Source organism: Delphinus delphis, chromosome 9, assembly GCF_949987515.2.
Source record: "Delphinus delphis chromosome 9, mDelDel1.2, whole genome shotgun sequence".
Lineage (NCBI taxonomy): Eukaryota > Metazoa > Chordata > Mammalia > Artiodactyla > Delphinidae > Delphinus > Delphinus delphis.
This window is the reverse complement of record NC_082691.1, coordinates 106713695-106740535: the sequence shown is the minus strand read 5'-3', so window position 1 is coordinate 106740535 and position 26841 is coordinate 106713695. Positions and strand designations below refer to the sequence as shown.

Genomic DNA, 26841 nt, shown 5'->3' with positions numbered 1-26841 from the left:
AAATACATAGGGATACATCCCATGTTTGTGGTTTGGAAGACTTAACATTGTTAAAAGTCAACACTAAAAGCAACCTGTAGAAGCAGTGTAATCCATATAATCATATATCTGATAAGGGATTGAGATGCAGAATGTATAAGGGACTCCTGCAACTCAACAGCAACAAAAAACAAACAACCTGGTTCAGAAATGAACAAAGGACTTGAGGAGACGTTTCTCCAAAGAAGATACCCAAGTGGACACAGGCACACGAAAGGGTGCTCAACATCACTGTTAATCAGGGAGAAGCAAATCCAGACTACAGTGAGATACCGCCTCACAGCCATCAGGATGGCACCTATCAGAAAACAGATTAGCGAGGATGTGCAGAAATTGGAACCCCTGTGCACTGGTGACGGGAATGTAAAAGGTACAGTTGCTATGGAAACAGAATAGTTGTTCCTCAAAAAATTAAACAATTACTGTATGACCCAGCACTTCCATTTCTGGGTACATACCCAAAAGAATTGAAAACAAGGTCTCAAAGAGGTATTTGTGCACTTGTGTTCATAGCAGCTAAAACGTGGAAGCAACACAGGTGTTCATTGACTGTTGAATGGGTAAGCAAGGTGTGTTATGTACATACAGTGGAGTATCATTCAGCCTTTATAAAGAAGGAAATCCTGCAGTGTGTAGTGTCCGTCCTGCTACAACAGGGATGAACCTTGAGGACATTATGCTAAATGAAATAGGATAGTCACGAAAAGACAAATCCTGTCTGATTCCACTCATGTGAGGCCCCCAGAGGAGTCAGATTCACAGAGACAGAAAGTAGGATGAAGGCTGCAGGGGGCTGGGGGAGGCGGGATCAGAAGTTGCTGTTTAACGGGTATAGAATTTCAGTTTTGCAAGATGCAGAGAGTTCTGGAAGTGATGATGGTGGTGATGGTTGCGCAGTCATCTGAATGTGCTTAATGCCACTGAGCCGTGCACTTGAAAATGGTTGAGCTGGTAATTTTATGTATATTTTACCACAATAAAGAATAATTGGGAAAAAAATTACTTAGGGGTCTGCCAGGTGCCTTGCCTGCATGGTAGAGAGGTTTTCTCTGGCTCTTGTCTTCACTGTTCGTGGGCGTTTTTTTCTTTTGCTTTTTTGGTGTCTTAGTGACTGCCAAGGTTCCGGCTTTCCCTGAGGCCCCGGCCCAGCTGTGTGCAGGCCGCTGCTGAGCTGCTGACTGACACACGGCTCCGCAGGGTTTGGTTTGTTGTTTTGGCTAAGGATCGTTTTATTTTATCATCTTTGAGTTTCTGAAGTATATTAATATAGTAAATGAACAGTCAGTACCAATTACCTTTATTCTAGAAGGGAGCATAGAATGTCGTGATGATGTGATACGGAAAACTCTGCGTCTTTAACGTATTTGGAACTACGGCAAACGCTGCTGCTGTCAGTGCAGTAGAAGAGGAAGCCCCGCGTGTGTCTTCGGGTCAGCCGCACCCGGGGAGGGCTGTCCACTAGGCCGAGGGTGAGCTTCAGGAGCGTGGGAGCCTTGTTCTCTTGTTCCGGCGCTGAGGGAGCACTTCATACACGTTCATTAAATGAACATCGGAGTGAATCTGCTACCGGACGCCATTTTGAAGATGCAGCCTGGCTTTTGTGGTTTCAGCAGACATGACGGCATACGCAAGTTATGCAGCTCAGATATTTATGTCTCTAAAAAGTCTGCATTCTGCTTTTTCCTGTGTTCCAGATAAGGACCGTAACTAGGTTACTGGCCATGGAGTTGGGGAAGGAGTAATTGAGAGCTATGAGGAAATCAATGATCAAGTCTTGGTGTGTGTGGGTGAAAACCTGTCGCTCACCATCTGCCCCTGCAAGGGTGAGGCCGCCAGCGACTGCAGTTGCTGACCTTCCACACACCCTGAAAAGAGTTCAGGGCAGAGATCAGGAATGAGGCCCTCTGTGCTCTGGGAAGACTGGCAGAACAGGTCTTCAGATAGATATATTCAGGAGACGATGTTATGAGCCCAATTTCTTGCATCTTCTCATAGCTAGAAAAGCACTGCTGTTATTAACTCAGATGTCTGCCCCTCGTGGCTAGCAGCAAATTTCTGCCAAAATGTGTGCTTGACTGTACGTCCCCTCTTCACCAAAAGAACCTACAGGTACTGACTTTTACATCAGAACTGTGAATATTGGAAGACTTTCATCCCAGACGCCTTCTGTCACTATTTTGCTCATGTGCTTAGACAGTCTCTCTCATGATTATCAAATTGCCCCCCCCCCCAACGCTCCCACGCAGGAGTCAAGAGTCCAAGAGTCAAGGGTGGGAGTCAAATCATACGGATCCCACGCAAAATGTAGTGGACGTGCCATGTTCACAGTAAAGATGGGTGCCAGCCTTACATTCAGCATCATGCTGTATTCATGTTTGTTTCACATTAATGATTGAAAAGACTTAATCGTTGAGTAAAATTGATACCTCAGATGGATGTAATGTCTTTAACCTTTGACATCAGAGGGCCCTGAGCACTGCTTGTTTCCTCAGTACGGGGAGCTTGGGCGCAGCGTTTATTTGTGGTGAAACACAATCTCACCATTTTTTATGTTTTAAACAAGCATAGTTGTTTATAAAACAAATGAAAACTACGCTCCGTCAAGAGACTGCTCCAGAAGCTGCACTTTGAGAAGTGACATTTATACCAAGGCCTCTGGCCAGCTGCCTGCCTCGCCACCCATGCGGCGGTCCTGACTGGTGTCAGTGACCGCTCCAACGCAGGCGCTAGAACACTCTGGCACGGCCAGGCTGCAGGTTACAGCTTTGCCTACAGTCTAGTTCTGGCTGCTTTACTATCATTGTATTCAGATTATATAGCTTGCAGGTCTGTGGTGATTAAGAGAATGTAATACAGAACTTTTTCTTTGCTAGTTTTGTAGGAAATTGTGAGATTGATTTGGAGATCAAGCGATATTTTTGTAGAGCTGGTGTGCAAAGTATACAGGTAAGGTTTTTTTAAGTTTCATAGTCTTCTCAAATTCTCTGTGCTCTATTCAGAAAGAAAATCATGAGGTTTTTATTAACTCAGAATTTCTTTGAAGTTAAGTTTTTGTTTATAGGTTATACCTTGAGAGAAACCTGAAGTCAGATGCTCAGGAATCACTGAGAGGATCCTGCATCCTCCTTCTTGCGTCTGTAATGGCCTGTGGAATTGTTTTCTGTTAACGTTTCGGTTTCCCATTTGAATTTAGATTCATGGTACAATGCGGGTGATCCTGGAACCACTGATTGGAGACATGCCCTTAGTGGGAGCTTTGTCTATCTTCTTCCTTAGGAAGCCAGTAAGTCAATGTTTATTTCATTCTTTTCTTGCCATTCACTGACAAGAATGTGTACATATCGAAGAATAGACAGAGTGGAGAAAAAGAGCTTAACTCACTTTATTCCCTCTGATGCATGAATCCTGCGTGCTTTCATCTCTCTGTCCTTAACGGAGGGCTTCACATCTCTCGATAGACAACTTTTTTTCTCATTATAAAAATGTTTGCTGCAGAAAATTTGAAAGCAGACCTTAGAAAGTATAGGTTGTAACTAACATTCAGCGCCTATCACTGAGTATGATATATATTTACTCATTCAATCCTCATAGCTCTGTAGTTAAATAACTAACACTAAATACTTTTGCTGACCAGGACCTGGGAGTCTGATTTGTCCAAGTCACAAAACTAGTAAGTCTGGGGATCTGCACCTGGGCCTGCCCTGGTCTGGCAGAGTTGCTATCCTCATACTCACCCTAAGTCTCCCTGCAGCTGTCCCCCACCCTGCCATTGCCTGCCTCTCGGGGTGTGTTGGATGAAGCACACAGTATGCCGTGTTTTTAAGAGTCACAAAGATTAATTTTAACTAAATTATATTTTAACACTTGGATAAACCATGATATTATTATTTCACATTCCATTTTTGTTATAAGTCGTCAATACTTATTACTCATTATTAGCCACAAAAGTAAGACAACAAACATGTCACCTACCTAGACTCTCCCTCACTGAGACCCTATCTCCTCGCTGAGGCCCCTCCCCTCACTGAGACTGTCCATCCTCACCTGGGCGGCTCCATTCCTACAAGGCTCCTCATCTGGGCTTCTGCAGCCTCTCCTTGGCTTTCTGCCTTGGCTCTGTCCTCAGTGGACTTCACTGCTAGGGGCCTTGCCCCGGCAGACTGACCCGCCAGGGGCCGGCTCTCACTCGCAGATGGTCATCTGTCCAGTGCAGTGGTAGTACCACCCCCACCCCCTCCCCCATCGTCCCTTCCACCTCCCTCCTTCTCTCTCTCTCTTCTCCCAGAATGCTGCCCTTCCCAGGACATGGGCAGCCAGGTTCCCTCCTTGTCCCTGTGCCTCACAGTACACTTCTTAATCTTTGGAAGCCACAGCCATATCTGTCTCCATACAGTTCAGTAAATGTCTGGTGAATGAATGGATCTGTTTCTCTGATACTTCTTCACGGTGTGCCATTTTTGTAACCTGCAATGAGTCCTTTCTGGAGGTGTCATTAACATCATGTGTAGTGTAAAATGGGGATATTCATTTGTATAATTTGATTCAAATAACTTAATACAAATTATTGTTGCTGGTTTTTAAAATACAAGTTTATCTAGACCAAACAAGTGGTGCTTTTCTGCATAAAAACATAAGAAGTAAGTGTCATCACTTTTTGTTACCACTAAAATTATTATTCTCATTTGCTTTTTATTGCTTAAATAATTGGCTTATTTTGAATGTATCTTAACAACACAAAGCATGGTAAAATTCAAAAGCTATTAAGGAACATCTGTGTTAAATTTTAATTTATTAAAATTTTGAGAAATGAAGAAATCCGTAAAAGATTCAAAATTCATGGGTTTTTTTCCCCCACATACAAGTTATTGAAAAGACAGTACGTTTTAAAAAATTCCTTCATTAATGAATATAAAAAACTAATCCTTAGCAAGTTGGTAAGTATTTTTAGTTTGCAGGGAATTTTTAACAATTTAAAGAAAGTGTTCTTTATTCAGCTCAGAATGTAACAAAATCCAAATCTTTAAATCTTCCTCAAAACTTTGTAATATTCTTCATTGGATCTTTCTTAGGTATACTTAGTTTAAAAAAAACATTGTAGGGACTTCCCTGGTGGTCCAGTGGTTCAGACTCTGTGCTTCTACTGCAGGGGACCCAGGTTCAGTCTCTGGTCAGGGAACTAGGATCCCACAAGCTGTGCAGCCAAAAAGTAAAAAATAAAATAAAAATAACATTATAATATTAATTTCCAAATGAAATTTTAGTACTCAGAAAAGCAGGATGAGGCTGTGAAAGGTTGAGGATCACTTGTATCCTTATATGGTGAATTACAGTCACCAAGCACAGGCTTCAGAGAAAAGGGACTTTTTCAGTCGCTTTCATCTGGAAAATGTAAGAGCAGAATTCCCTGCTGGCTGCCAAGTCCTTCCTCACCCCAGTGAAAAACAGAAAGATTTGGGGGTTTGACTATTCAGATGATTTAGAAGCATGGCAACCTTCAGAAGAATATGAAACTTTCGCACATTTTTTTGCTCGTTTATTTGTTTAGATTAGTTCTGATAATGTGCTACTTGTTTTTAAAAAAATAACCACAGGTGTCTGCAGTGCTGACCTCGTTGAGCACAGTGGGGACAGGGCGGATGTACTGTCACCTTATTTCAGGTTAAGTGACAGATGTGAGCGCCACACAGCCTCACTTTCTGCTCCTGGTTCTTTCTCTCCTTTGAACTGCGTGCTTTGAGCAAACTACCATCTTCTCCCAGTATCCATAGGGGATTGGTTCCCGGACTCCCATGGACCGAAATCCGTGGGTGCTCAAGTTCCTTATTAAATGGCGTAGCATTTGTACATAACCTACGCACATCCTCTCGTATCCTTTAAATCATCTCTACATCACTTATAACACCTAGTACGGTGTAAATTCTGTGTAAATAGTTGAAAGTCCAATGTAAATAGTTGCCCTAGTGCAGCAGATTCAAGCTTTGCTTTTTGGAACTTCTGGAATTTTTTCTTTCTGAATACTTTTGATCCGTGTTTGGTTGAATCTGAGGAGGCAGAGCTGGAGCCCTCAGATACGGAGGCCCAACTGTATTTAATTTCTGTAAGCCTCAGTCTCCCCATCGGTAACATGGGGAGTACACTTATACCTCCCTCAAAAGATTAGAGGTGACGATTAACTGTAAAACACTTGGTATAGCACCTGGCACGTAGTGAGTCTTCAGATGTTTCAGAAATTAAATATTTTCCTGTACGTAGGGTTAGCATTCTGGTGGGATCCTGACAGCAGAGGCCGAGCACTGGTAAGCACAGAAGCTTGGGTTAAGGTTCTGGTACGAGCCAGGGCGCGACCTACTCTCTGCCCTTGGACGTGTCCCAGGGAAGTGGCGGCCACCTACTCATGCTAACTTGACAGTTGTTGGGATTGCCTCTGGCATACACTCTTAAGGGTGTTTCACAATCCTTAGGTCATTTTTAGGTTTGTCTCAGGAGTATGGATTAGAGTAGACTGAGTCAGGAGGTCCTTTCTAGAACTTCTCCAGGAGATGGTCTGGGGCTCACTCTGAATGTGTTTATCCTAAAGGGGTCCTCCCAGCTAGCAAAGGACATGCCTGCTGAGGCTTTGATCCACAGATTGAGTTTCTTCATCTATAAAATGTAAATAACATCTTCCTTTTAGAGTGATTGTGAAAAGAAATTGAATCCTACTAGCTAGGACTCCAGCAATTGAGGTACCTTAAGCAAAGGAAGGGGGAGAAGGGGAGGCTTTATTTAAAAACAAAATGAGCATATATCGATGTCTCATGAAACCCATGCAGGGGCTGCAGTTGGGAGTCAGGAACAGGATGGAATGTGGACGCCGTGGCCACTGTCTCTTGTGCCTGTTCTGCCTCAGCTTCGTTCTTCTCTCACCCTGAGACCAGCCTCCTCTGGTCCTTCAGGCCACAGGCCAGAAACACTGGCTGCCGGTGCCCCCAGGAGTGAGCCTCCCGGTCTTCCCTTGGTCCTTGCCTGCCCTATTCCAGCTGCATCAGATACAGACCCTTAACCCCGAGACCAGGAGTAGGAAGGTTGCAGCATTCGAATGAGGCGTCCTGAAACCGATTCCTGCAGCCCCGCATGGGAGGCGGCCATGAGGGGCGAGGCAGGGCTGGGCTGGCAGGTCCATGGAGCCCACTGGACAGAAGAGGTCCAATCTTAGGCCACACATTAAGCCACTGGGGAGTTTGCGGCTGTTTATCCCGCCAGGTGTTCTCTGCATTTCTTGGATCTGGGGTTTGATATCTTTCATCATTTTGGAGCATCTTACCCCACCACCATTGTTGTGGTGCTCTTTCAGTGGCCCTGCCCCCTGCCTGTGACTCTGTCTTTGGAGGGTCTTGTGCAGGAGAGAGTGTCGCACCCTCTCCCAGCAATACTGCATCTCTGTGGTCAAGGCATAGAGGGTGAATTCTGTTCCTGTCCTCTGAGTGGCTGTGGGCCCTCACCTCTCGAAGGCAGGGCTTCTGCCTTTCCTGCAGCAGCTGTGCTCTCCCGGGCCCGCCTTTTTCTGTGGATTTCACAGGGTTTACTCTGGCTCTCCTGCCCTGGGATGGCCCTGTCACCTCAGCTCTCCATGCATCCAGGAGTGATGCTCTTCCCAGTTTTCTACATCCCAAGTGAAAGCTGGAAGTCCTAGGAGCTTTAAGACATAAGAAAAATATTCGTGACCTTTACCACCAGCCCAAATCAGAAAATTCAGAAACTCTGGAGAAGGGCGGAGCCACCAGTCTGTTTTGTTTTGTTTTTAAATATTTATTTTCTTTTTGGCTGCATCTGGTCTTAGTTGCGGCAGGCGGGCTCTTCCTCGTGCCGCGCGTGCTCAGTAGTTGTGGTGCGCAGGCTTAGTTGCTCCGCTGCATGTGGGATCTTAGTTCCCTGGCCAGGGATTGAACCCACGTCCCCTGCATTGGAAGACGGATTCTTAACCACTGGACCACCAAGGAAGTCTCCACCAGTCCGTTTTTAACAGACTTCCCATGTAGGACACCTGGCGTGTAGTCAGTGCTGAAATGAGCAGTGGCTGTTGCCGACTCTTCTGCAACCCGCAGATGGCACGGAGGGCAGAGGGCAGCTGGCTGAGGTTCCCGTGAACACATGCTGCGCTGGTGGGGTTCCAGTTGCAACGTGCCCACCTTATACTCACTGTTCCTCGGCAGCCCAAAGAGCTGATTTCCTGTCCTTTGGAAGCACGTCTCACTGATTCTTCAGTTTCCCGAAAGGAGATCCCAGTCATCCAGACTTGGTGGGGGAGGCACTAATTTTAGTAGCTTTCCCAAAGCGCTGCCTGGATCTGCCCCTCCCGGTGGCTCCCCCCTGTGCCCCCGCCCTCACACCTGTCCACCTGCTCACACACTCACTCTCGTCCTCCCACACACGGTCACTCACACTCCCACCCCCTCAGCTTGGCTCTTCTGTCCCCTGGCCTCCCTGTGTTCATGGACAGGCCAGCTCCCCCTTCAGGGCCTTGAACGTGGAGGCCCTTCCCCTGGGGCCTTCTTTCTTGCATTCAGATCTCTTCTTTTCAAACTCACCTGAGTCTGTCCTTCCATGAATTCTGCCCCTGCCTCCCAGGCATTTTGTTTCTCAGAATTTGGGTAGCATTCAGGTATATCTTATCATTTTGACCAGGGTCCTGCAAGTAGGCCCTCTGTCACCTGAGAGTTTGTAATCTGGTTATATTCCCTTCCAGGTGACCGCCCTTTGGGAGGGCCTTTGAGTGCTTCTTTACTCCTGATTCAGCAGGATGCCCCAGGCTCACGTTAACAGTTTTTGTCCCAGACCTGGAATCAGCCATTTCTTCAAAATCCCCTGTTCCTTTTAGTGGAAAATGCGTTTAGAGATCATAGCCAGGGTGCTATAGGGAGTCCTAGGGAGGTTAGTGTTTCAGGACTTTATTAAAGTTGTTGCTTTTGAGTTTTGCTCTGTCCGAAAGAATCTTGACCCTTCCAGTTCATATTTATAACCACCTACTCCCCAGCTTTGTCACTCCAGCTATATGGGTAATAGAGGTCATGCAGTTTCACTTAGCATCTTCTACAATATAAAGCACAAGTAATTTCATCATGTGCAGTATCCATCTTGACAGGAAAAGCAGTGTTTCCAGCCAGTACTTGTTACTTGTCCACATCCGTTTAATAGAATCTCAGCCAACTATATAGGAATTATTCTAAGATAAATACCACTAGAAAAATGAGCAATAAAATACAGATGTTGAATGAATGAATGGAATGTGTCCCACTAATATAGGAATATGCAGACTGAAACAGTGATAAAGTACCATTCTTCAACTGCTGGATAGACTGATTTTTAATATAGGTGTAAAATACGATTTTTAATTGGGTGTAAAGGACATTTTACACAGTTTTGATGGGAATGTAAGTTTGTACAATATTAGGGCAATTATGTAGCATCTATCAACATAAAAAATGAACATGTATCTTTGACCAGAATTTCCACTTTTTGAATGCTAGTCTCCATGTGTATGTAACAACACGTGTTCACTGATTCATTACTTACAATAAAAGAGAAATTGTAAATATTCTAAGTGCTTGTCAATAGGAGGATGGGTATATAAATAATTATGATTTTACTGGAGTAAATTATGACATCAAAAGAACAAAACAAGAACAGGCAAGGTATCTATACCAACAAGGGACAACGGCCTTGATGTTTTACAAAGTGAAAAACAAGGTATAGGACAGTATTATGTACCTAACCCATTTCATTTATAAAGAAACAAGCCTGCATGATTTGATATGAAAATTGGAAATAATTTGCGTACTTAATATTTTTGCCCTTTCTTTAAAACAGCTTTTAGAAATTAATTGGACAGGACTGACTAATCTTCTCGATATCCCCGGATTGAAGTAAGTACTCTGTCACGTCCTGTGGGTAGCTTGCTGGTGGTGTCATGTGCGTTTCCAGTGTCGCAAAGACGACACAGATGTTTGAGAGCTGTGTCTTCCGAGCATGGTCCATGCTTTCTGGGCGGGCTCTCTTGGGCTCTGGTGTTGTCGCCCCATCTGAGGCTCTGGGTCAGAGCTGCATGAGAGCCCTGTTAGGACTAGGTGGAGCCTTTTCATTAGTCATGAGGTGTCTTTCCAGTTTTGGTGTTTTGATATCCCAGAAAATTAAAGAGAACTTTAAAAGGTTTTCAAGCTTAGATGTTTCAAAAGTAGCCCTTTCTGGAATCTTTTCGAGCTGTGCGGCGCCTTCCCTTTCTGCGTTATGTGCCTTGACCCGTGCCTCCCTGGAGGGGTAGGTGTCAGCCCTGGACCTGGGAGCTGCATCGTGTGGCTGGGAGGCCCTCATTGTTCCGTGTACCCTAGTGTCTGAAACACGAGGCAACCTTCCACCACGAGCATGTGAAGCCCTTCAGGGCTTGTCCCGCCTGTGAGAGAAGTGAGGCTTCCCAGTCGCGTCACAGAGTCCATCTGTCCTCCAAGGTGGAAGGTGGTGGCGGCAGACCTGTTAGCCACCTCTGAGCAGGAAGGTCTGAGGCTGCAGCCGCCAAGCCTGCTTCTGCTGGTTTCACTGTTGCATTTGAAGGTTAAAGTGTGTTGCTTGTTGGTTAAAGTTACATATGTTTCTAGTGGACACTGCTAATCTGTGGGGGGGTTTTCCCCCTAAAATAGCTTAAAAATTGAAATACGAAAGCCTTGGTTTCAATCTGTTTTTTTCTCTTCCCGTGTATTTGTTTATGCCTTTGAAATGGCCATTAGAAAGAATTTTATTTTGTTTCATTATAAGGGAAAAATTAAGACTACACTGAGGCATAGTCATAACAATAAAAGTCTTTTTTAGGTGCTGTGGTTTATTGGATATAGAAAAATACTGTTATCTTTAAAAGATTTTTGGAACGAAAGGAAAACTTTAAAAGAGTTTTGTTAAAGTGTTGATTAGGATTCTTGCTTGCAACAACAAACCCAACTTACCTGGTCTTCATTAAGTGAGTAAATAATTGAGTAAACAAATACTGTTTTTTAGAGACAGTCTATTCACTCATCCGACAAATGGGTACGGAGTGCCTGCTGTGAGTGCCAGCCGTGGCCGTGAGCAGAGTGGAGCCTGCGCCCTCGGCTGGTGTCGCCGAGAGGCCTGTGGCCCTGTGGGGTAGCCAGGCACAGCCAGGTGCTGGCGTCCACAGGACGGCTCCTGACTGCTTTTCTGTGTGTGGCTTTGTTGCCAGGCAGACTCTTGCTGTGAAGTAGCAGCTTCTAGCTTCTATTCCACATGCTCAGCAACCTCAGTTGGAAAAAAACCTTTTCCCACGAGTTCCAGCAAAAGTTCTAGGGTTGACTTCTGTTTGTCTGCCTGTCGTTGGACAGACCCTCCTGGTTCTGAGGATCAGGTTGGGCCTCGTGCCCACGCTGAGAGGAGGCAGAAGTGCTTGAAGAAGCTCCAGTGAAGGGGGGTGGGCGGGGGGGGTCCCCCAAGGAAGGGTTCCAGAAGTCAGAGGAGAGGATGCTGCTTAGCTGGCAAAAACGACAAATCCCTGCTGTCGTTTAGTGTAGAAGAGTGTGGTCTGCTTTCCTCCCCCCTGCGTCCTGGGAGGGGTTTGTCGAGCATCTGCGCTGCAGGCCGTGTTGTGCTGGCTCCCTGTAGAGAGGCAGAGGGCGGGCTCTGCCGCATGAGCCTGCAGCACAGCTCGGGGGTCAGTCCCAGAGCATTCAGTTAGAAGGGAGAAATGCATGCGCACTCGCACGACGCACACATACAACTACAGCGCCATTTCATTGCATGATTTTATATGAAGGCAGGCTCTTTTTGTGTAGTAATAACTTCCAGCTGTTGTTTTGTATATGGGTTTTCATATATACAGTATATAAAAGCTATTCTTCTATATTCATTATGTATAGGATTGCATTTGTCATTAAAAGTATCAATATATACTCATATATATGAGAAATACAGAAATAGACACACACCTTTCAAAAATGAGACTATGGTATAAAAGAAATATGGTAAAATATCCCTTTTAAATTATATATATTATATGATACATAATTATGTAGATTTTATGTGATACAATACACACATATCTACTTAACGTAAAACTTGGGCTACTATTTCTCAAAGATTTTGTCAAACATCTCACAGCTGTGGCAAGCCTTGTCTTATAAAAATAGATATTTAATAACTTTGAACCTAACATAATGAAATCTTGTGCCAAGCTTTACAAAATGAACATCTACATGCTCTATCCATTGACTACAAAGCAGAATCCAAGGTATTATAAAGTAGCAGTGATGCCTGAATCACTTTACTTTACCACAAATTTTAGCTATCCTTACCATTTTTCAACGAAGAGCCATAAACTGAGTGTTGAAGGGATGAAGGTTGTGACAGAAACAGAAGTAGGGTGATGAGCAGGGTCGGTTCCAAAGGACCAGAAGGGTGGGACACAGTGGAAGCTGTTCTGTGTGCTGAGCTCCGGCGTAGTCAGGACGAGCAGAGCGGCTCAGGGGATGCCCAGCCCCACTTGGGAGGCCGCGGGTGGGGCTGCCTAGCTGAGCCTTGTGCTGGCACCGTAGGCGTTAGAGAGAGGTGAGGCGGTGGCCGACCACCATAGCAGCTAAGGGATTCTTGAAACATTTATGTCATCAGTGAGGGGTCTTCTGTTTCAACAGATTTTTCAATATGAACAAAATTGGTACTTCTGCAGGGAAATGCCTGAAGTAAGACTATGCTTGGTCTTAATGCTTTGAAGGGCCACCTCATCCTCTGCTTGGTGAACACTGATCCAGTGTCTGCCGGCTTAGACCCTCTGAGTCCCCCTGGACTGTTAGCGCCTGAGTTACTGGCCTCTTCAGCAGTAGAGTGGAGCTGTCTGTGTGGTTTGTCTTCTGCCCATGTCGGACTGAAAGGTGCTGTGCTGAGGTTCCGCATCTTGGCCTTGCATTTGGACCCCCAACCTGCAGTGAGGCTCAGTTATCACTCAGTGAATGACCGCACTTTCACTGTGTCCCAGTGGATGTTCCGTGTGTAGTTACTTTACATCTGCATGTTCATACTGTTAACATCTGAGAAGTACTGGCAAGAAGTAAGGTTCTTTTAAAACTTTGCACTTCTGGCTAAAGGTGTCCTTCTATAGCAATGAAACTTGGTTTACGTATGCCTTCAAAAGTGCTGTCACACATACGTTGCTTGATTCTCACATTTACACCAAAGAATAGACAAAAAGCATATTGAAAGTACATTTGTTTCTTTAGCCTCCACAGTTTTATTGTTGCTACTGAGATCTCTGTGCAGTGGTGTATAGTATTTCAAATTGATTACAGTATTCAGTACCCAAATAAAGTGTGAAGAAAGAATGAACTGTAAATTCCTTTACTTCATTGGGACCTCTGCATATATATCAGGAAAGATAAATTTAATGTAATAAACATGGACTGAGTAAATAAATGGATGCTTGTTTTGGTATTCTCTGTACTTTTATGGGTGTTTGAAATAGTTTATGTTAAAAAAAGATTTATTTAAATGTATCTTACTCATTCAATATTAAATCAGTGATAAAGTTATGTGGAAATGTATGAGATGTTATTTAGAACGTTGTGAAATATAGCCAGAATAGTATCTTGTGTTCTCAGAATAAACCCCACATAATGGTCACTGTGGCAGTGCTGCATCTAACGTATTAAACTGCTGGCTTCAAATACTGTGTTAGAGGGATCAGCTCCGCGCTGTCAGTGGGACATTGTGTCATGTCTATGCTAAGTTCACTGTGAACAGGAGATAACTAGTATTGGAGTGTCTGATAGTTGGTTTGTTTGTTTTTTACCTCCCGTCTAACAGTGGTTTGTCAGATACTATCATTTTGGACATAATATCAAACTACCTGGTGCTTCCCAACCGAATCACAGTTCCTCTTGTCAGCGAAGTTCAAATAGCACAGTTGCGGTTTCCTATACCAAAGGTAAGCATCCGTTCATTAACACTTACAGACAGACTGGAGGAACTCTTCACATACTTGGGTGTTGTGACTTCTTGTATTTCTCCTAACAGCAGCCTTGCCACGTGGATCTTTTTTTTTTTTTGCGGTACGCGGGCCTCTCACTGTTGTGGCCTCTCCCGTTGCGGAGCACAGGCTCCGGACGCGCAGGCTCAGCGGCCATGGCTCACGGGCCCAGCCGCTCCGCGGCATGTGGGATCTTCCCAGACCGGGGCACGAACCTGTGTCCCCTGCATCAGTAGGCGGACTCTCAACCACTGCGCCACCAGGGAAGCCCCGCCACGTGGATCTTGATGCAGTAAAGGTGGTCTGTCCTGCCCTGTTCCTTAGGAGATTGGCTAAGGGGCATCTGGCCGAAAACTTTCAGAGACTTGAGGACAGTTCTTAAACCTCAGCTGTGAACCTCAGAGCTGCTCATAGGGATTTAATTCTGCAGATATCATTGCAAGTTGTAAAGAACAGCTATGACAACTTATTTATTGCCTCAGAAAGCACTTCCTATTTGTATGTATCAAGATGTAACAGTTCAGCCTAAGCTGGGAACGTTGTACAAGCCTCCCCTCAGATATGACAAAGTGGGCATCTTTGAGGTCATTCAGTGAGGGATGTGGCAGGCACGTCGTTAGTGTTACAGCTGCCCTGGGTGGGATGGAAGGGCATGGCCGGGGCTGAGTCACAGCCCTGGGGTTAGGCAGCAGCTTCACTTTGGGAGCATATTCCTTGGTGTGTCTGGGCTGCTGTTTCTTCATCTGTAAGTTGGGGTGATGCCTGCACACAGAGGCGGGTCACACATGTTGGAGTCACCTTCGTTTGAGTAAACTAAACAACCTCTGTCTGAGACTGTGAGAGCCTGCTGGCCAAGGACGTGGAATTCTCTGCTGGGCACAGAGCTGGAGGGTTGGCCCCAGTTAGCAAGGGCTTCTCCCCACTGGGCTTCACCCCACCCGTCTGGTCTGACCAACCTTGGGCTCCAGAAGTGGAGTGGGCAGCCTGTCACATGGTGTCTGGTCCTAGTTCAGTGTTTGTTTCCTGAAGTAGAAGTGGCCAGCCTTTCCCCACTGCCCGTTACCCTTTCTAGGTAAATTCGATCTCAGTAACAGTGCACAAACCAACAAACGTGCATGAGCATTCCTGTATTTTTTCGAGTAACAACACCCCAGTCATTCGTGCCCAAATTAGTTACATTGCTGGCATTCAGCAGATGTGATGGGACACCATGTATGAGACAGGGATGTCTTTTTTTCCTTAACTTAGGATTCTCATCTCTGGAAACGCAGGCCTGCCTTTCCACATAGAAATCCCCATGCTCCTAGGCCATTAGGCTTTGTATTCTCTGAGTACAGGTGACCATCTAAGCCTGCCCGGATCCAGCCTCCCTGCTGCTCAGATATGTTTGTTGCCACATTATCTAAGCTTTAGACCTGTGAAAATATAAGCCAGGGATTTTGTTTTGTTATGGTTTTAAAAGCGTATTTATCTGTAAAAATGTCTATCTTTCTATGCTGGTTGGTTCAGAAATACTACCTGGTAATTTTTTTAAAAGTGTTTTGTGGTGTAGAATGCTACCCTCCTAAAGGTAACTTTACAGGTTGTGTTTGCCTTGAAAGAAATATGAGTGGAGATTTTTAATTCTATCAATTAAACAACATTTTTGAAAAAGATAACTATGTTAAGTCTGTGAGTCATATGTATCTCAGATTTTCAGTTTCCTATCCATAAAATAGGTTTAATGACAGTATTTCACAGGATTGTTGTAAAAATTCAGTGAAGTAATTGGAAAGTAATTGCACATCAAGGACTTAGGAACAGTCTCGTGCATCCTGTAGTGCCAGTTATCACTGGTTATCACTGCAGTTACCACTAATGTTACAACTACCGAAACACAGGACTGTTTGGTGACCCATGAGGCCCTGTGCCATCTGACCTCCTGCCGTCCTGCCCTGCCCAAGTTGGGCTCCTGGGGTCCCTGGGGTACAGTGCCGCTCTGGGACCCCCCGTCCCAGGAGAAGTCTGCAAGAGGTGGTGGCTCACGCTAGCCCATCCTGTCTCTGGCTCCGGTCAGACCCCTGGGACCCCGTTGTGCTGCTCCTGGCATCACGTGTTTGCCTTTTTTGCTCAGGGAGGAGGAGCTGCCTGGTCCCTGTGCACAGGCTTCGCTCCATGTCTGTTGGGTGAGCCAGTGAGCAGTCTGCTCTGTCTTCCTTCTTTCCAGGGTGTCCTGAGGATACACTTTATTGAAGCTCAGGATCTTCAGGGAAAAGACACTTACCTTAAGGGACTTATCAAGGGGAAGTCAGACCCCTATGGAGTGATTCGAGTTGGCAACCAAATCTTCCAAAGCAAGGTCATCAAGGAGAACCTCAGTCCAAAGTGGAACGAGGTGTACGAGGTGAGGGAGTGGGTGCTGCTGCCGTCCCCCCTCCACATTTCTGTTCCACTCCTGCTGCGGGGTCGTGGTGTGCTTATTTAGTTCAGGGTAATCTCAATTCTCTTTGCTTTCATTTTCCATTTTTAAAACTATTGTACCTTGTATCCCTACCTCACACAAAATTTTAAACCTTAATCGCATCAAGCTATCACAGTAAATAATTAGCCCTTAATACACATAAACGTATTCCAAAGTGAGGTTATTTACCATTTTGTAAATTTTCATTTAATACATCTGGACATCTCTACATGTCAATAAATATAGCTGTTCACTTGAGTAGGTACCATCATGTTTTTACTCAGAGAGATCTGGGCTTTTGGGTTCATTGTAACCAGTGCTGTATGAGTGTCGTGGGTTTTCTGCATTTGGCCAAGTTTTCCCCACATTACGCTCCTCAGAGTGGAATTGCTGCATCACAAGGTATGCGGTTTGGAAAGAACTGAGAGGTGGTGCAGTTTATACCCATCAGCTTCCCGTCCTCCCAGCCTGGTCTGTTGCCAAATCTCTCAATCTCGGAGTGGTGGTGAGTGGGGCACTTGCGGCCACCCTGCAGCCAGCACTGACCGGGGCCGCTGCCGGAGTGGAGAGACATCCAAGCTTGTGGCCCCCGGTAACTGGGGACAAGGCACAGTGGCCCATGGCCATGTGCGCAGATACAGGTCCCTAGCAGGGACCCTGCCATCCAGAAGTGTGTCGGGTCCGGCAGCGGGGACCTCAGTGCTGTGCAGCTGCTGCCGCTGACTGCAGTCACGTACTCAGTAGACACGATACTAGTGAATGTGAGATAACTGTGAGCTGCTACCTTTCAGGCTCTGGTCTATGAACATCCCGGACAAGAATTAGAGATCGAGCTCTTTGACGAAGACCCAGACAAGGACGACTTCCTCGGAAGGTAAATCCTTCGTGACTGAGGAGAGCGTAGACTCTTTTTCTTTGATAATCACTGTTAAACATGTAATATAACTTCAAAAACAGGATTATGTGCATGTGATGTGTATTTTAAAATGGCTCTTAGATGTAGCGTTGCTTCACCTTAGATTTCTTAAAACACGGTTTGTTCCTAAAACATTCACATTTAAGTAAGTAAAGGAAAGCTGCTAGATCTGTGTCCATCATAGCAGCCACATGTTGCTATTTAAATTAAATTGATTAAAGTTAAGCAAAGTTTAAAATTCATTTTCTTAGTTGTGCTGCCCCATTTTAAGTGCTCAGCAGCCACGCATGGCCCCCAGTCCAGCCCAGCTCTCCAGCCTTTACACCACGCAGGCAGGTGTGCGCTAGGTTATAGAAACAGGTTTTTTAACTTTTGATTTGTTATTGGGTTATGGGGGCGGGGAGTAGATAGTAATTTATATTGTGCCTATATACTGGAAAAGCAAATATTGACCTGTTTGCTTAAATTGAACAACCTGTACAGCTGAAAAAAATACCAAAAAACACACTTCAGCCTAACCTTTATTATTTAACTGAATTTCTTGTGGCAAAAAAGATATAAGGATAGATGACATTGGACATGTCTGGCTTCATCAAGAATGGCCTGTGTGTTAGGCTGTGACCTCAGAATTCATTCATGAGACAGTTTAATGAGGAGCAACCAAAAGATTTCAAGCAAGGCAGCGAACAGATCAGACCTGCATTCCAGTAAAGCCACTGTTAGGTTATCAGGGACCGAGACTGGGGACTGGCCGGCCTTCAGGAGGCTGTTGGGATAGATCAGGAGAGAGATGTCAGGTCGGACCTGGGGCAGAGCTCGGGGGCAGAGAGGAGGTGTGGCTGCAGAAGAAGGGGGTGTCACTGTCCCGTCCTGGTCGTCTCTGGCTCGGGGGGGCCGGCTGCATGCTTCCAGCAGTGCAGGATTATTGGGGGAAATGGAACTGGCTGTCGGGGACATGCCGAGCATGAGGCAGAGGCCTCTGTGGCCACAGAGACTCTGGTCAGAGCTGAGGAGCGAGTCTGGGGAGGCAGTCAAGGCCTAACTGAGCGTGCAGGTGGCTGAGCCGGAGCGATGGGCAGCAGCTCGGAGGGCACGCCAGGCCCAGGGCGGAATATGCCTGCACAATTGGGGTGCGTGTGAGCAGCTCCGTGTGGGGAAGACCAGCCCTCCCAGCTCTGACCGCAGCTGTGCCTCACCGAGTGTTCCTACCTCCCCGCTCTTCCCTACCTCGCTTCACTCTCGTGGGTGGAAGCTTGGGGAAGCTTTTGGAAGAAGTCTGTTTCTTGACAAACTAGCATTTTGTTGCATTTCTGGAGTACCTTTTCATAGACTAATGCTTAAGGTTATTTCAGTTGTAAGAAGTGTGTTTCTGTGTTCTAAAGTTGTTGTATTGTTATTTCTATAGTCTTATGATTGATCTTATTGAAGTTGAAAAGGAGCGCCTTTTAGATGAAGTAAGTTTCCTTTGAGTATTGTTCTATTTCATGAGTGTTGACAGAGCACCTGCTGCCACCGCCACCTGATGGTCTGAGAACTTAACATCCGCTCACAGACGTTGAGGACTTAGGCCTTCTAGTAACAGCAGAGTGAAAAGAAGTCAGCACCTACCAGACACTCGAAATTCCTGAGGATGCAAACACACACCGACTTTGTTTCAGGCAGGCACGCTCTCCTTCGGAGTCAGGGCAGAATCTGGGAGAAACTCCCCAATAACAGGCATTTTAAAGATAGTTGGAGTTCACAGCAGAGCTGGCACAGTGCAGTTGATGAGAAATTGTCCCATGAAAGATACCCACAAATACAGTATGAATTGACAGCAACAGACGTACTTCAAGCAAGATATTGCTATCAGAATAAAAAGGATAAAAAAGGAAGTTTGTGGTGGCTTCTAAAAGATGGGTAAGATTTGGATAAGTAAAGCGTAGTTAACCAAATCACTGCTGAGATCTGCTTTCAAAGTAACATGTTTCCCTTCCCATGCACGCCAGCACACACTCAACAGGTATCTGCAGTTTATCATGTTGTGTGCCAGGTGCTGTGTGCAGTGACAGGCAGAGCAGACAAAGCCCTGCCCTCGGGGCAGTCTCTTCTTAATACTGAGTGTTTGGGGACCATCCTCGATTAATTGCTTTGTGGCTTTTAAGCTGAAACAAGTGTATACTAATTATTAGTATATAGTGATGAGGAAAAACAGACCTGTTAATGTGTCTGATATTGAAATTCAGACTTGGGATCAATGTTATATTCTCTCTTGGCCCATAAATTCTATGGAAGTCCATACGTAAAAGCCTGACAGTGTTGGGTGGTATAAGAGGACATTTGAGTCCTTGCATGTGAATCGGGGGTGGAATTGGGAGTCAGTGAGTTAAGACACGCAAAGTGGCCACTGCTGTTGGTGTCTGGGGCCAGCAGCTGGTTCTCAGGCCTGGAGCTAAAGGTGGCAGGACTCAGGCCTTCTGTGTTTGTGGAGACTGTTCAGTTTGCGTGTCTGATCCAGGAGGACTTTGGCTGAACTGTCTTGCTTTCTCTGCAGTGGTTCACCCTGGACGAGGTCCTCAGAGGAAAGCTGCACTTGAAACTGGAGTGGCTCACGCTCATGCCAGACGCTTCAAACCTCGAGAAGGTGCTGGATGGGGTCCCATGACAGCCTGCACTCCTGATCGCTAAGATTAGTACCTTTAAACTGTGCTGCTGCTCACTTAAAAAAAATACAGCAATCATTTTGACTCCTGTGCTGTAAATCACTACAGTAGTACCAGGGATAAATTAGAGATAATGGAAGTTTACAGGCCATTCTCACCTGTTTTATGAGATCTTTAAATTTTGTGCTTGATTATTGTATAGGGATTTGAAGAGCCACAGGTGACCCGAATGCTTCGTTTGATTGATCTGAATAGAATCTTATGTTCATTCTCTCTGTATTGCATATATCAGATGCTTATTTCTCCACTTTTCTTATTCTCTTGAGGATTATAGACATAATCAGGAAGAAATAGGAACCTTGGAAACCCACCTGCTGAAGCTTTTTCCTTTCCTTGTAGGTGCTGACAGACATCAGAGCTGACAAAGATCAAGCCAATGACGGGCTGTCCTCCTCGCTGCTCGTCTTGTACTTGGACTCAGCCAGGAACCTCCCGGTAGGTGCCTCCGCGAGAGCCCACTGGGTGCTCGTTTCCTGGCAGTGGATCCTGCTGTGTTCAGCCGCGCCCACGCCATGTCCCCATTCTTGTTGCTGTGTTTTCACTTCACTCCAGTCCAAGAGAGCAGCAGTGGAGAGGGATACGTGTGCATTTCCTCCATGAGTGTAATTTTATGTTTACATCTTATTGGTTTATCCAGGATGGTCAGAATTATCTTACATGTTTTAAGAAGAAATCTCCAGTACATAGGAAAAGAATACACCTAGTAGTTAGAGAAGAAGATTTTCTGTAGAGAATCACTAATTATTAAAATGTAGTGCCTAAAGATGAAAATTATATCCCTTTGGCATCATCCTGGAAGTAGCACAGCAGGGTGACGGGGCAGCGTCGGGTGATCCCCTGCACACACGGCTTCTGGCCCAGAGCAGTGCCTCTCCTCGTGGGCGTCAGAGTCATTTCACTCTCAGAAAAACTGTAGAGAACAGTTTTTACAGACAACGACTAGAAGCGTGGAGAAGGGTCGATCAAGCCCTGGTGTGATGCTCGCCTCCACACTGAGGCTAGTGTGCTCGTGATCAGTGTTTATCGTTTTGATAATGTTTTTTTTTTGCGTGGTTTTGTTTTTGTTTTTGTTTTTGTTTTGCGGTACGCAGGCCTCTCACTGTTGTGGCCTCTCCCGTTGCGGAGCACAGGCTCCGGACGCACGGGCCCAGCGGCCATGGCTCATGGGCCCAGCCGCTCCGCGACATGTGGGAATCTTCCCGGACCGGAGCAGGAACCCGTGTCCCCTGCATCGGCAGGCGGACTCTCAACCACTGCGCCACCAGGGAAACCCTGATAATGTGTTTTGAGTGCCCATTCACTTGTTCAATAGATGGCCTTCCTTGTTCCATTTCACTGTTGGAGGCCAGTTTTGTTGAAAGAAAGACAACTACCTCCAGATGAAAGGTGTTTCCTCCTGAAATGATACTGGTTCCAGGTCACCCAAGTGCACCTGTAGACAGTCCCCCAGGGTGTGTCCTTGGTGCGGGTGGACGTCTGGGCATCTCACCTCACTGTGATCGCACCATGCTGTTCCTTTACCTCGTGAAATGCACACCCTGATTCTGTTTAGCACCTCTCAAGGGTTTAAAATTGTGCATTACTTGGGCTTTGTTCACAAGCAGAGTCAATGTATTTTGGGCATCTCTATGTTTTATTTAAAGTTTTTAACGATTAAAATCTGATCATGTATTTCTTTCATATTGGGAAGATGTAACAATTGTGTGTATAAATGTATATAATTGTACTCTTTCTTTCAGTGAAGGTTTAACCTTTCTGCAGAATTACTTGTACGGTAGAACTTTTTGCTTTTAACCACAATAATGTTTTAAAATCTTTCATAATGCCTGATGGAAGTGAATTTGTTATGTATTTTAGGATATAGAGCAAAGTGGTGGGGAATTGGCCTCTCTTTAGAACTGTGTGTTTTGTCACATTAAATTAAAATTGAATAATGTCATGTAAGCAAAAGACAGAAAGAAAAGTGATTGTACAACCTTCTGTTAAAAGGGCACTTTGTGCATGAAGGTATGCTCTGGCCGTCAAAGGCAAAGGATCTTTACAAAACCACTGCCCGGTTGGGCCTGTCTCCACGGGAGTGCGTGCTGTCCCCTGCGTTTCTGCGTGATTCTTTGACTCTGCCTGTTGCATCCTGGTTATTAGTGCTCTTGTGCCTTCATTGACCACAATCCACCATTCTTTGCTTTCTTCTCCCATTTCCATTTTCCCAAGAGTATCTACGAGGGAAACTTTGGGTGTGGCTACTTAAAAGAGAGGCGAGCGTCGGGACTAGTGTTTTGTGAAAATACTGCCTCAGTCTGTAGAGCACTATTTGTGAGTTCTCAGTGTTCTTCCTTCCTTCTGTTTGGTGGAGACTGCTAGAATGTGGACTGGAGCTTCAATGCCATCTGCTCAGTGGTGGAATGACGTGCATGCTTTTTCAGCTTCTTGCATGATTTCAGTTACTGGGCATGTTTCTTTCGTGCTTGTTTTGTGAAACGTAACCCTGCTGTAACTAACGTTGGTGACTCTGCATCTGATACCGAGGTGGACAAGCCCCATGAGCCACGGGGGAGCCTTGGGCTCTGACGCTGCTCCTGGCCCTTAAAAAATTAACAAAAAAAAATCATCTGAGGAAAAAGTAGTGAAGCCATAATGATGAAAATGGATTTTCTTATGGTTCATCTCAATGTGAGATGTAAATATTTCTTTGCAAGCTTTCAAAAAACTTCCTTAAATCTACTTTCTCCTCCTGACCAAACACAGAAGTGTCAGAGCTTGGCTTTCCAGGAAGTCCCCCGTGGCCTTGGGGACAGTCAGTGAAGACAGAAACTCACTGCTGCTCTGAAACACGCCTTCTCCCTCCCCATTTAACCAGAGCTCCTAGGGTGCAAAAACATGTTGAGTTTATGATTCACTTCTTTTAAGGAACTTAAAGAATTTCCTGGGGTGGGTAATTGAGCATTTCTACCTTTATCTGGGAAGCTGATTTTCATCTCATATGTTTCCCTGAGGCCTTGCTCTGGTGCCTTGATTCCTGGCACTCTTCTTGGTCCTTTTAGCAGTTATTTTCACTTGCTTTGGGGTCAGAGAAAGCCACCGATGGCTTAGTCATTAGTCTAGAAACTAATTATTGATTTAATTCAATAACTAGTGAGATTCTTAAAGTTCATTTGTTTCATTTTAATTTGTTATTTCTATTTCTGCATGCATTCTCAGTTTATTCTTATTTAAAAAATAAAAAAGAAGGGGGAGAGCAAAACTGAAAGTATAGGCATTTTTGACCCATTTTATAGGTGAGGACAGTCAAGCCCCTGAAGAGTGGGTGAGCTGCTGTTGCGTCTCCTCGCATCCCCTGCCCACCTTCTGGGAGGTCAGAATGAGGGCAGTCATGCATATCAGCAGCTGTTTTCTGTCACTTCCAGGTGTTTCCTAGTGGAAATCTGTGTTGTAAGCTGCTGTAAATGACAGTCTTGCTCAGCTGCATGAGTTACTGTTTTCTGTAACTGCTTCTTTTAAAGGAAATATTTCTGAACTTGTGTCAGGATTTTTTAAATTGCTTTGTAATATTTAGCTAAGATGTGGCTGGGTTATCCAAACTAACTTTCCTCCCACATTACCAAAACCACATGTTCTGCTTGATGATTCAGTTGTAGGAATCAACAAAATGTCCTACAAAATAAATTCGAATAGATTGATCACTTTTCTCCCCTTTGATTGTCAGTGTGAAGTGAGATCAGTTGTCAGTTGTCCCTAAAGGCTGAGCCTGTTGCTATTTCCAGTAGAGGTTTTGGGCTGCTGCCAGCCCGTCGCTCTCTTACCTTTTGCTGCTCAAAACTCTCTTCATGTTCAGCCTCACCAGTGCATTTCCACCAGTGGTCCTGTCTGGAAGCCTCAGCACAGCAGGACTTTCTCCCAAGCTGGGAACGGCCTCTTTATCCTGTGGCCTTAGCACTCGGGCCTCCTCCTTCTGGCCAGAGGAACGAGAGGGTGATTTCTGACCCCCGGAGGCCAGCTTCAGACCCTGAGGCCTCCATGACCACATGCATTTCCCAAGTGCTTTCCAAGGGCTCTGCGTGCACAACTCATTGAGTCTCAGGCTGGCAGGATCCTTTCTCAGATGAGGCACTGAGATTAGAGACCCAGGGTTGCCACTAGCAAGCCACAGAGCCAGGATCTGAGCACCGCTGTGTGACCCAGAGCCCACGTTTTCCACCCTCCTGTCTGGTCCATCCGTGTATAAAGTGAATTTGTTACCACTTCATTAAGTTTGTAAGTTCATAGTGCTGTATATGGAGTTTATCTGAGGGGAGTGGTGTTTGCACTAATGTCCACTTTATACATAAAAACGTTGGCTGTATAACATGGAGACCCTTGGGTGTGATGCTTCTGTGAAAGTGATTTTAGCTCTCAGTTTAAAAAAGTGCAGGTTGCTGTTACTGCCCCTGCTTACGGTGAGCAGCCCCAGAGTGGACGGTGCAGTGATGTCTGGAGGCCCCACGCTGGGCCCTCACCGAGTGCACCTGAGCAGCCTGATCTGTCTCACCCCAGGCCGGTGCAGCTTCCCACGCCCACGCTCACAGGCTCCTCTTGCACCCCTGACACCCACCATGGCTTCTTTCTTTGTTTCACTTCACTTGATGCACTTGGAATAACATGTGCACAGTACAGGTCACATCCTTGCAAAGTTAGAGTTTCCTTGGTGCCCGCAGAAGGTCTGTCCTCACAGCTCAGGGCAGCAGTTCCCAGCCCGGCCCGGCCCCCGCCTCTAGGGGCATCTGCTGGGGCTGGTGTTTCAGGCTGCTTCACAAAGAATAGAATTCAATTTGAAGTTAATTACAACTCAAGTGATCAAGTGATCACTTGATGAAGTGATCAAGTTTTTCATCTTAAATGTTAATCCTCAAAGGATCTTGCAAAACAACTCAGTCTTGCCCTTTTGAGGGCAAGAAAGTAATGAGTTTTTAAAAATCAATACAAGTAGGACATAAAACCTGTAATAATAGAACTTTAAAGCGAGGAGGAACTTTTGAGGTGATCTAATCAGCCTCTGCATTTTGTGCTTGGAAAAGAATGGGGGACGAAATAGATCGGGTCCCATCTCTGCTGTGGTTTTCCACTAGAAGGTAAAGTTCAGAAGGAGGAAAAGTAGGGTTTGGTGTTATAGGATATGATTTGGTTTGAGAGCAGTTGGGGTGTCTGTGGCCCATTCATTTGTACTTTAGGTAAAACCTTTAGGTTAATAATGGTTGATATTTTAGGGGTTTGTTCAAGCAAAGGATAGTAAATAGAACCCTTTCCTCAAGTTTCACTCTTGGATTTTTCAAATCCCAAAGACAGGAGGGGTGGGGGAGTAAAGGAACAGTAATCATAGAAGGTAAGGAAATATGTTTTGATATTTATAAAGGTTTAGTCTAAGATAAAATCTTGGGCAATAAGAATACTTTTACAAATGGTTTATACTGTTTCTTTGTTTAATTCTTGGTGGTTTTTGTTTAAAGATTTTTTGTTGTTGTTTTCGTAAATTTTCATGTCATTAACCTTAACATAAACTCCTCATTGCATGTTTTATTAACCCTTGGTGTATTCATTTTCTTCTGACTTGAAAGAGTAACCCATTAGAATTTAACCCTGATGTCTTGAAGAAGGCTGCAATTCAGAAAGCTTTAAAGGTAAACTAATAGTTTTCCCTTCGAAAGTTAATTAAAACATATTGAAAGAGATGATGCTCTAACCTTTATCGGTTTATTGACAAATTCTTCCCAAAGTAATAGAGTAATTACTTGTTTAGTTGCGGAGAGCCTATTTTTGTTGTCAAAGAATTCGTAGTTAGAAGAATTTAAGTCGATTTTGACAATAAACTTTACAAAATACCAATATGGTAAATTAGACTTTTGTCCTGTTGGCCTTAGGCAGCAGTATCTAAGGTGGTTTTAAATCATCTGTACTTTAATTGGGTTTGAATTTGTGAAAATGGTGAAGTAAAGTTCTGTTTAAAATCTTAACCAGTTTTTAGATTATGATTAAAACGTATGCCCGATGCACTGTGACTTTCCATTAAAAAATCACCTCTTCCAATATGCTGAGTCAGGGCTGTCTCTGAGTCAGTGACCTCATGGCTTTTGGTGCTGCTAGTTTGGGTGACAGATCTTTTAAGAAGCTTTAAATCTCATTAAATGAGGTATATTGAAAACTAAGCTCCACTCCTGAAAACGACGTGAGCATGTATTTTCTGGCTAAATTGTTAAAGGTTTTCTATGGCTTACAAATGTGTTATTATTTTTTTCTAATTTCTTTGAGCATTTTAGACTTAAATATTTTGGGGGGTGAGGGGTTAAATGTAGTTGCTTTAAGAAAATTCTATCCAAAGGAATCAGGAATGGTTTTTAATCAGTTTCATCCAGAAGAATAAGTTAAATTTCAAAAGTGAAGAAGACTAGCATTCTGCTTTGATGCAGCATTTAGTAAGCCCTTAACCCCACCCCACACTGAGGAGGTGAGTTGGCCTACTCCTTTGGAGTACTAGTCAGTTAGCAGAGTAGTCGAAATACCTGTTCAGATAGAAAGCCCAGAGATAAACCCACGCATATATGGTCACCTTATTTTTGATAAAGGAGGGAAGAATATACAGTGGAGAAAAGAAAGACAGCTTCTTCAATAAGTGGTGCTGGGGAACCTGGACAGCTGCATGTAAAAGAATGAAATTAGAACACTCCCTAACACCATACACAAAAATAAACTCAGAATGGGTTAAAGACCTAAATGTAAGGCC

The 26841-nt window shown here is 44.8% G+C and overlaps 1 protein-coding gene across 2 annotated transcripts in view; it reads left to right on the top strand.

Annotated features, from left to right (window-relative positions):
- Window positions 1-26841, top strand: part of ESYT2 (extended synaptotagmin 2) — a 77210-nt gene that overhangs the window by 34415 nt on the left and 15954 nt on the right. The window contains exons 5-14 of one of the 2 annotated variants that reach the window (XM_060021208.1): window positions 2913-2985; window positions 3233-3322; window positions 9886-9941; window positions 13870-13990; window positions 16239-16415; window positions 17264-17346; window positions 18794-18842; window positions 19922-20011; window positions 20430-20525; window positions 25679-25741. In XM_060021208.1, the coding sequence (XP_059877191.1) occupies window positions 2913-2985; window positions 3233-3322; window positions 9886-9941; window positions 13870-13990; window positions 16239-16415; window positions 17264-17346; window positions 18794-18842; window positions 19922-20011; window positions 20430-20525; window positions 25679-25741 (898 nt within the window). The remainder of the gene's footprint in view (window positions 1-2912; window positions 2986-3232; window positions 3323-9885; window positions 9942-13869; window positions 13991-16238; window positions 16416-17263; window positions 17347-18793; window positions 18843-19921; window positions 20012-20429; window positions 20526-25678; window positions 25742-26841) is intronic. The other variant, XM_060021209.1, reaches the window with a different exon arrangement.